Here is a 10,703-nt window from a genome sequence, read left to right as displayed (position 1 = left end):
TCTGATGAAATTGAGGAGCTCACCCAGCACCCTTCCTCCCCTTCCTCCTCCTCCTCCTCCATGAAAGGGGAGGAACCCCTCCTGAGCTACATTTAAAGAGCTTCGGGCACCCGGCCTCCCTGGGTCCCGCTCCTGCGGCGCGGGTGGGAGGTGTAACTTGACAGGTCAGGATCGTTCCCTAGAACGAGGTACACCCGCACGCAGAGCGAGCCCGCCTGCGGAGGGCAGAGCCTCCGGGGCTGGAGAGAAGAAACCCTGGGGCCTGGTTCTGTGCGGGGCAGGGGGCGGGGGTCGGCTTGAGGGAGGGGGTCTCACTGCGTAGCCTGGGTTTTGGGGTTGTGTTACAGCTTCTGTTACTGGTTAGTATTTGTAACCCACGAGGTGTGAGAGAAGACGCCTTTTCTCCTGGTGAAGGGTAGCTGAGAAAGCGGGGTGGGGGTTGGGGCCGGTGGGGGGAGTGGTCTCTCGGCGGGAAGCGGTGCACGCCTCCAGCGCTGACACTTTCCCGGTGCACTTTTTCTGGTGGGAGGGGAGAGCAGAGCAGGCTCACGTGTAATCGCGCAGGAGCCTCCTCTGGCTTGAGCCCTTTCTTGGTAAGTCCCAAACCTTCCCAAGACAACCTTGGCCATAGCGGTAGAGGAGGGGTACGTGTGATGAGGCCCCAAACCCAGCTAGTGATACCACGGATTTGAGTTGATGCGGTTTCATGCCTTCGGTATCACAGTAGCAAATGCGAACCGTGCGACTCACAGTGTAAAGTCTTGAAAGGTTATTTGGCTGCAAATAGCTTGGGAGTACTTGCACCTTCTTTCCTGGGAGAGGACAACCTGTTGCATTGCAAGAGTTTGCAATCTGCAGATGATAGCCACGGACCCCTCCTTAACTATGCTTTAAGGAAGAGCATTTGGGAGGAAGGGGCTGCCTGCTGCAGGCTTTTGCATATGTGGGTGTTTTAAGTCAGATTTTCAGATGAGACGGTAGAGGGTTAGAATGGATGGCAGTGGAGGCTGTGTTTCTCTGAAGATGAAACTCAGAAGCAAATTCCTTAATCCCAGATTCCACCCACGACTGAATACTAGAATTGGCAAGATCCAGAATGCTTGTTAAAGACCTAATGGGCGAGCAGTATTTCCAGGTAGAAAATAGCTGCATACTTCCAACATAAGTGTATAGAATAACTCACCTTTTCCAATATCTGTGCTTTTGAAAGGTTTTGTAAATGCATACTGTTTGTAAATTGGATCATACTCAAATGTTTGGGGAAGAGAAGGAAGAAAACACTTTGTATTTTTCTAAACTCCTTTCGTAAAAATCAGTGTGCCCCAGTGGCTTTAGAAGCTAACACATGTGAGCTCAGAAAGTTCTCATTTTTCTCCTCTGCCAACAATGAGGCATTGGTCAAGTTCCTTCAAGTCTCAGAGCCTCCAAGTCTTTGTTGTAAATGGAGGTAATTGCTATTTTGCAAGTTTATTGTGAGATTTTTGAGATAATATATGGAAAGAACCAGATATCCAGTAGGTGCTTTAAACATGATTTTAAAGAAGGGTGGAAGGTCCCTGCCTTACTAAAATTAAGACCACTAACTCACTGGCTTTGTAAGTCTAAATGACCTCAGTATTGTTGCTCTGTTGAATTTCTGGAAGATAATTCAAGCCTGGTTATTGGCTGTTGTTTTGTTAAAAATGACAGCAGTTGTATATAATCGCAGGTGTTATTTTACTATTTTAAATTTAAGTTATTACTCTTCTCAAATAATGTGCTGAGGCTGTTCACTGGTTTTTATCCTAGATCAGCCTGTAGCCCTGCCCCAAGGGCTAGTGCCTTCTTTCCAAAGTAAATAGGAAGATGTTGAAAAACAGGCAGAGATCCACGTCCTGCCTGAACTTTTAACTCTAGATCTACAAAAGACAGCAGCCAGAGAAGGATCCTGCCATTCGTGAGAAGTAGTTTTATAACAGGCCAGGAAGAGTGGTAAAAGAGCGGTATTGTTTTTCTTTTCTTTCTTTCTTTCTTTCTTTTTTTTTTTAAGTCCAACTTTCCCTTCTTCTGCAGCATTTAGTAAAGATAAAGACAAGGAAAAGAAGCTGGATGATGAGAGTAACAGCCCGACGGTCCCCCAGTCGGCATTCCTGGGGCCTACCTTATGGGACAAAACCCTTCCCTATGACGGAGATACTTTCCAGTTGGAATACATGGACCTGGAGGAGTTTTTGTCAGAAAATGGCATTCCCCCCAGCCCATCTCAGCATGACCACAGCCCTCACCCTCCCGGGCTGCAGCCAGCTTCCTCAGCTGCCCCCTCGGTCATGGACCTCAGCAGCCGGGCCTCTGCACCCCTTCACCCTGGCATCCCATCTCCGAACTGTATGCAGAGCCCCATCAGACCAGGTAAGTGCCCTGAAGATGCTCCCTTCAGAAAGGGAGGAGGAGGGTGAACGGGACAGGCGAGGTAGAGTTAGCGTAAACATCTTAACACTCAGGTTTTGGCAAATATCCTAAGAGAGGAACCTTCTTCTGCTCCACTCCTGGCAGAGGCTCTCCCACTTTAATGAGCGTCCATGTCACTCATCCGGAGGGTCTGGTAAATACAAACTCTTTGTGTCTACCCCTAGAAATTCTGATTTTGCAAGTCTAGAGTGAGGGCCCGGGCATATGCATTTTAACTAGCTCCCCCATGGGATTGTGATGCGGCCAATCCAAGGGTTGCAGGTTTAAGAAGTAACAACTTACAGTTAATGATTTGGCTAATTTAAACCTCCATCACATCTCCTATCTCTTTTCCTCATTCCCTAAACACATAGATAATAGGTAGCCTCTCAATAGGGGTTGGTTTACCTACATTCACTCTTCTCTGTCCTGAAGGAAAAAAAAATATGAGTAGGGATGTGGGGCAGGTATATTTTTTCCATCCTTTTCATCTTGTTTTGTCATTAGCTGAGTTATAGAATCTAAATCCAGGCTCTCATGTTGTGCTTCTGAGGCTTCTTCAGGACCAGACTCCATCTCTCTCGTTGCTATTCCCATAAACCCAACTGTTCTTACTTTTTTTTTTTTTTCATTTTCATCTGTCCATCACACTCAATCTACCTGTATCAGAGCCCACAAGGCTGCAAGGTCAGCTGTAAATGATCTTGAAATAGTACACAAAAATATCACCTGAAATGACCAGTACTTCAAAACCCACTGCTAATGCTCAGATATAAACACAGATTGAAGCAGCTTTGAATTCATGCCTTTAGCACCCTGTAGTACAAAATGAACAGGAAGAAAGACAATTTCATGTGCACAGGTAACCAGGAACAAAGATTCATCCAGATAAATCGTCCGGAAGGTCACAGAGCTGAGGGCCTTAGCTGTGGGGGAAGACAGAAAGCAGGACAATGCGAAACTTGTGCTAGAGATTGTTACTGAACTCCGTGTCCTCGACCCTTGTAGAAGTTTCTGTGGCACACAGAGCAAGATTTAAATGGAAGGAAATGATGCAAAGGAGGAAGAGAATACCCCTGCCTTGATATATTCATATTAGAGTTAAAGTTCTTCCTTTCAAATCTCTGCGTGCTGGCCCCTTCTCCAAAATTCACTTTGAATTATAACTCAAGGCCACTGGCTGGAATGGAATTAATTCTTAGTCTCCAGCCACCCCTGGAGGCTGCGGGGGCTTGGGAAAACACTCCTTTATGGGATCCTGAGTCCCTGCTACTTAGAATGTGCGGTGCCACTATCTTCAGTTTATTTGTAGGAACAGCCAACAAAATGAATAACCCTTCAAAGTGGGAAAACAGCGAGGAGAGAAGGGAACAGAGCTCCAGTGAGAGACACAGTTGTGCCTCGGTCATTGTGCTCTGTAGACTGAGAATCACCACTTTGTAGCTGTGTGACCTTAGAAAGCCACATCATTTCTTGGAGCCTCAGTTTCCCTTTTCGTAGAAGGATACAATTTCTATTTGATTGAGTTATTGTGAAAATTAGAGGTAATATGTATAAAGGGTCAAATGATTAGCAATGAGTGTTCTATTTGCGGAAGCAATTGTGATCATTGTTATATGTGTCAACTGTTGTTACTTTCTTCAATCCCTGTCTTCGGAAATATCTTCTTAAGGTAACTAGGTACTGTACATAACCCTTCCTCTGGAGAGAAATGTCAGGAGATTTTGCCCAGTAGTTACTGGATTGGGGTATTTTGACCCTAACATTTGTAATCAATTGACAAGTATTTCTCAGTCCCCTACCAAATTTAGGATGTGTACCATGTTAGGAATACTGTATTTTTCCCCAGGAGACCTGCACATGTTGGGTGTTCACACCTTGGTTCCTACTGAGAGTCAAAAATTGGGGTTTTGGAAATTGAAGCAGCTTGAAAACTCATTTGTCAGAGCTCCTTGGAGTCAGTATTGATCAGTGACTCTCAGAAGCTTGGAATGCCGGGTCGGAGTTGCAATCCATAGCAAAGAACTCCTGAGTTTCAGGGGATATCATTTCGTAAGGTTCTGGTGAAAAGACACTGGGATCAAAGGGAACACTGAGGATCTAGAAATAAGTTCTCCATTTAAATGTCTTATTTTAAATAATGGAAACACATTTTAACATAATTTCCTTCTTGGAATTGAAAACTCAATAGTCCTCACAGAAAAGGAAAAAAGTTAAACCTTGTCTTCAAATACCAAACTCAGGTAAAATAACGCTCTGCTGCTCATAGATTGTTGATCATGATAAAGATTACAACGCAAAATAAACTTCTAAGAGATGTTGGCTTGATGGATGGATATTGCAAGCAAACCAGAAACAGGAGAAAGTTCTTGATTATTCTGTGTGGCTCACAGGAGTGACCAGAATAGAAGTACCAACTTACTCTTGAGGAAAATAAGTCCTCAGAAGGGAAGAGTGCAGATGTAGCCTTGGGCATTCTGGGAATTGTATAATTTCAGTCTTGATTGGTGTTTGTCAACCTTGGCACTGTTAACGTTTTGGGTAAATCTTGTGTCCTATGCTTTCTAGGATGCTTGGCAGCATCCCTGCCCCTACCTCCTAGTTGCAAGTAGGACCCTCATTGCCCCAGATGTGACAAGTAAAAGTGTCTTCAATCACTGCCAAATGTCCCCTGGGCATAATAAAATCACTCCCAGTGGAGAACCACTGGTCTAGAACTTCAACTTGGACAGCAAAATCTAGACTTACTTTAGGATCCTGTCACACGAATGGATAAACCACCTGCAATGCTTTATGGCAAAACTTTTAAGAAGGTCAGGGGACGTTGGGTTGCCAAGAAGAAATAGAATATTAATAAAAGCATAATTATACACTTAGTTGATAAAACTAAGCCATCAGGCTAATCAGGAGATAACTGCAGAGTAGTTTACCAAACCGTTGTTTCTGGCTATTCACTCAGCATGCATCTTTTGAGCTATGCTCTGTTGTGGTGTTAGTGCTGTCTGTTTGGTTGAAGGGCAATGAAACCATGAGCTGATAAAGTCTGCATTTCTAGGTCTACCCCAAGGATTTCTTGGAATGACAAGGTGAGCAGTCTTGTGAATATTTATTTATTTATTTATTTATTTATTTGAGATGGAGTCTCGCTCTGTCACCCAGGCTGGAGTGCAGTGGCACAGTCTTGCCTCACTGCAACCTCCACCTTCCAGGTCCAAGCTCTTCTCCTGCCTCAGCCTCCCTAGTAGGTGGAATTACAGGCATGCACCACCATGCCCGGCTGATTTTTGTATTTTTAGTAGAGATGGGGTCTGTTGGCCAGGCTGGTCTCAAACTCTTGACCTCAAGTGATCCGCCCACCTCAGCCTCCCAAAGTGCTGGGATTACAGGTGTGAGCCACCACACCCGGCCCATTCTTGTGAATTCTCATACTATTTACCATGACTGCCCCACCCCCTTTCTTATCTTGGGCACCCCATCTCTATTAGTCTAACTGACCAAAGAATGAATCAAATACCTGAAGAAATCCAGTTTTCTTTCAAGAAACAATCCAGGGATTCATTAAAACGTGTTGTGGCTATTGTATGGTCACCAGGCTTTCTGGGCTGACATCTTAATGAAGGGAAGAGTAGTGGTTCTTGGAGGCTGGAGCTAACTGCAGGGGCTCCTCGGTCATCCAAGGTGCAGTGTCCTGAATGTTCCTAGGCCAGCAGAGATGGCAGGAGTCATTCTGATGACTTCAATGTTTGCATTGTAGATACTTTCAGAGGTGGGATGTGGGGGTGCTCTCCTGGAGGTATGAATATATGCCGGGTACTGGAAAAAGAAGAATCTGTTTGCCCTGAGAATTGAGCGATAGCTTTAAGGACAGCCATCCCTTTAGGGAAAGTCATCTATAGCAGACAAAGGCAGAGTTATTTTTATATCACATGCTTGTAAAGCCAGATTTGAAATTGTTTCCTCTGGTGGTTTTTCTTTGAATAGCTGGGGGGTGTCCTACCACTGTTAGGCCCATATTCCGCTGAGAATTAAGAAGGCTGTCTTTCTAGTTCTGAGCATGGAGACCGGGTTATGATGAAGGCTGGTTACAGAGTACAGTGAAAACCCTTCCATGTGGTCGTGTGTGGGAAAAGGATGGCATAAGTGGGTGGCACAAAAGGAGCGGGGGTGGGGGAGAACCCATTGTACCTTTGCAATATGGAGTTTGTGTTCTGTTTCTGCCGACCTTCCTTGTGAGAAGGTTTGGGTATGGAAAGAAAATGCTGGCCTGGGAATCTGAATAATGATGGAGGGAAGTTCTGCGCAGGTGATTCTGCGTTTATGGAAGGTCGGAGGATTCTCTTTCTTTTCCCAATAGTGAAGCTCCCCTTAAGGGCGTGCAGTTCACATATCTTTCTAATCCGGCAGACTGATAACATCTGCAGGTTGGGAGCGCCATGACTGATAGTGGCTGTGCCCGGTGTCTCAAGCATCTTGAAAGTGCTGTTCATTCATCAGGGGCTAGGGGATCCTGAAGGGGAGGGAGTCTGCATGGTTCTGGAGGCAGGCAGACATTGCTCTGTTTCTTGGAGAGTTTATCTTCTCCACGGAGCCCTGTAGAGGACGGGCTTGCTGACATTCACAGGATAGTAATCCCAAGCCTGTGGCAAGAGGTATTTTGGGGTATGTCTGGAAAGCAAGGCAACTTGGTGGTTAGGAGTGTAGGCTGTGGGCTCAGGGGCTTGGGTGTACATCCCGGACCCACCCCTGGCTTGCCATGTAACTTTGTGTCAATTTCTTAACCTCTTTAAGCCTCAGTTTACTCATCAGTAGAATGGAAATTACAAATGGCCCCTCTCCCTTGGAGTTTTGGCAGGTTTAAATAAGATCGCACTTGACAAGTCCGGCTAGTGTGTACTGCATGAGTACTCAGTGCATTCAGCCGTTATGGTGTCAGTGGCATGGAGGTACAGAAAGGAATGACTGGATTCCCAACCCCTGTTTTCTATTTCGGGGTTTATTTACCCAGTCCCCTTCCCTCTGCAAAAATAGGACATACTTTCATGCATTTTTTTTTTTCTTTCCCATCATGTCCAACACTTACTCTGTGCAGCCAGCCTGACCTTTCTCTTCCTTCTGGGTTAGGACAAGTCACTTCCCTGATGTTAACCGAGCAGCATGGCTTCTGGGTTACCAACTCCTGTTCTGCCAATGTGGAAACAGCCACTGTCTAGGTGCCCAGCCCCCGAGCTCTCGTGTGAGCCCTGGCAACCCTGGCTGCCTGCCTGCATGACCGTGTGCTCCAGACACGTGGCTGTGCCCTGTGGAGCTTGCCCAACGCTGTGTGGTGTGCTGGCTTGCTTTTTTTTTTTTTTTTTTTTTTTTCCTTTCCCTCCTCCCTCTCGCTTCCCTTCCCAGGAGAATGACAGCAAGTGCCGGCAAGCAATTGTAATCCTGACCCTGGCATGAGAAAGCTGAGCTCTGGAGGGCAGCTCAGATGCCAGGGAAACCTGTTCTGTCCAACATTCTAGCCAGACCCCAAACCCGGCCCTCTCTCCTGCCTGTCTGCCCAGAGGCCCTGTCTTCTCTGCGCTGCTGTGGTGGGCAAGATTCCTGGAGGCCAGCTCCTGCCAAGGGTCTTGGCAGAGTCTTTCCAGTTCAGCACTGTGCCTACCAGACTAGAAAAATAGCAGTATAAAGACAGAATTAGGTGGAGGAGAAGGAAAGGGGGTGGGGGAGGTGGGAAGAAAAAACCCTTGATAACATTCTCATGTAGAAAGCCAGAGAAGGGGAAGACAGCCGTGATTTATTAGGTTTCTCAGAAACCTCTCTTCCAACTAGCACTAATCACTTTTACCCAGGAATCATTTTTTATGTCTCAGCAATGGAAATGGAGGGAAGAGGGGAGGTAGCAGAGAAAGTAATAAGATGAAAAAAATTAGAAAATAATATATTAGAGAGGTACAGGGCCTGTGTTTCATTCTGTAATGGTAGTGGGTGAGAATATTGGTCACAGCTAATAGTGATTATAATAATAGGCCCTCCCCCAGCAAATGTCTTGTCCTAAAGATACTACACCACCGTTTTCCTGTAAATTTCAATTTCCTTCAGACTTAGGTGCCTCTGTCTCACCAGGCACAATGTCTGTCAGAATGTCCTGTGTTTGAGACACCAGTCTATATGGGCAATATAGCAGTAATGTTTTTTAGAGCACAGAATCCAGTAAACAAACCAACCTGAGTGTGAATCCTGACTTTGCCACTCATTAGCTGCTCACGATCTCAGGCAAGTCATTTAAATGCTCTGAGCTTTCAACTTCTCATCTGGAACTTTGGAACAATCATTGGACTTGCCTCATAGCACTGTTGAAGGTCATATGAGCCAATGCATGCAGAGTAATTGTCACCCTGCGTCGCACACAGCAAGTGCTTAATAACAGCTGCTGCAAGCAGCACCTTCACCACCATCGAATCGCATTTCCCATGGGAGGACCAAGCGTGGGGCTCAGAGAGAGTCTTGATACTTTTCCCTTCCTAGCTAATTAAGAACACTGGTCAAGAAATTTGGATTTCTCTCCTGCTTCTCTGCCAAGTCTTGCTTGCCCTTCTCTTAGCCTCTGAATTTTAGGTGACCTTGAGTAGCTGACTGTACCCTTTACTCATTCTTCCTGGCTCACGGGATTAAATAAACAAAATGCATTTTGAAGAAGTTTTTTTGTTTGTCTGTTTGTTTTTTGAGACGGGGTCATGCTCTGTTGTCCAGGTTAGAAAGCAGTGGCATGATCATGGCTCACCACAACCTCAACCTCCCAGGCTCAAGAGATCCTCCTACCTCAGCCTCCCAAGTAGCTGGGACTACAGGCATGCACCACCACACCTGGCTACTTTTTGTATTTTCTATAGATACAAGGTTTTATCATGTTGCCCAGGCTGGTCTTGAACTCTGAGCTTAAGCGATCCACCTATCTTGGCCTCCCAAAGTGCTGGGATTACAGGTGGAAACCACTGTGCCCTGCCCAAAGAAGTTCTTGATAGATTTCTTCCGTGTCATATTTGGTAATAGGTCAATCAGTTACTGCTACCATTGAATGTTTAATGATAGACATTAATACTTATGTTTAAAGGCAATATAGTGATCTTGGGGGTAAGGAAGCCATAAAGGTATGTTATGGTGTTTCAAAAGGAGAAGGGTTCAGTTTATTCTCCTGCTTGCAAGCAAGACTTTACACAAGCATTCCAGAATAATAATTCCTCCTCTCCCCAAGGGGTTCTTTGATGAGTAAATCCTTAATCTTTTTGAACCTTGATAGTCTTTTCTGCAAAGCAGCATCCTTGTTGGGTTTCTGTGAGCTTTCTAAAGCTACCATGTAGGAAAGATCCAGCTTGGTGCCCTGTACGTAGTAGACAAGCCTTTACCATAAATCAGTTCAGTTACTTTTCTCTACGAAGTGATACAGTGATTAGAAAACAACAGAGGACTTTGGGAGGCTGAGGCGGGAGGATCGCTTGAAACCAGGAGTTTGAGAGCAGCCTGGGCAACATAGCAAGACCCATCTCTACAGAATATATTTTTAAAAATATTAGCTGGATATGGTGGCACGTGCCTGTAGTCTTGGCTACTTGGGAGGCTGAGGCAAGAGGATCGCCTGAGCCTAGGAGTTCGAGGCTGCAGTGAGCCTTGATTGCATCGCTGCACTCCAACCTGGGTGACAGAGTGAGAACCTGTATCTAAAATGAAAAATAAAAGAGAAGGCAACAGAGGAGGTTTTAGGAGGCGAAGAGCAATGTGCACAGTCCCAGAAATAGCATCTGCTTTTGTTTTGTGCTTTGGTGTTTTGGTTTGTGCACCCTGAGGAAGAGAGACAAGAGTACAATTTGGCTGCTCGTTTCCAGAGACAGTGATTTAGTAGGGAAGATAAGACTTTTAGGCAAAGTGATGAGTGACAGGACAAACGAGCATGTTCTCAGTGTCAAATGATTGGTATATAGAGGCTTCCAATATCTGTTGAAAAGAGGAGGTTGAAAGATTAATCAAGAAAATGAATAAAAATTTTAAAAATAAATAACAGAGCAGTATAGCCAATAAGAGCTGCCAGACCTCACAGGAAGCAGCCTTTGCTCAAGGCAAAGGTGCTGGGGGAAGCTTCTTAGAAGAGTTGTAGCCTGTGATGGGCCCGGAAGGAGGGGTGAGAGAGCCAGATTGGAGAGGTTCATGCCCCACAAAGTTACAGGGGCAGGAATGCCCACAGGGTGTTTTAAGCAACAGGGTGTAGATCCAGTTTGGCTGGTGCAGAAAATTCA

At 45.5% G+C, this 10,703-nt stretch overlaps 1 protein-coding gene across 1 annotated transcript in view; it reads left to right on the top strand.

The window, feature by feature from the left end:
- The first annotated feature begins 94 nt into the window (after window positions 1-94).
- Window positions 95-10,703, top strand: part of HLF (hepatic leukemia factor) — a 58,985-nt gene continuing 48,376 nt past the window's right edge. The window contains exons 1-2 of the mRNA XM_011979249.1: window positions 95-164; window positions 2,053-2,388. Of these exons, the coding sequence (XP_011834639.1) occupies window positions 2,193-2,388 (196 nt within the window). The 5' untranslated portion in view covers window positions 95-164; window positions 2,053-2,192. The remainder of the gene's footprint in view (window positions 165-2,052; window positions 2,389-10,703) is intronic.

This window comes from Mandrillus leucophaeus, unplaced genomic scaffold, assembly GCF_000951045.1.
Source record: "Mandrillus leucophaeus isolate KB7577 unplaced genomic scaffold, Mleu.le_1.0 Scaffold20, whole genome shotgun sequence".
In the NCBI taxonomy this organism is placed as follows: domain Eukaryota; kingdom Metazoa; phylum Chordata; class Mammalia; order Primates; family Cercopithecidae; genus Mandrillus; species Mandrillus leucophaeus.
Note: the sequence above shows the minus strand (reverse complement) of the source record. Positions and strands in the feature narration are given on the sequence as shown.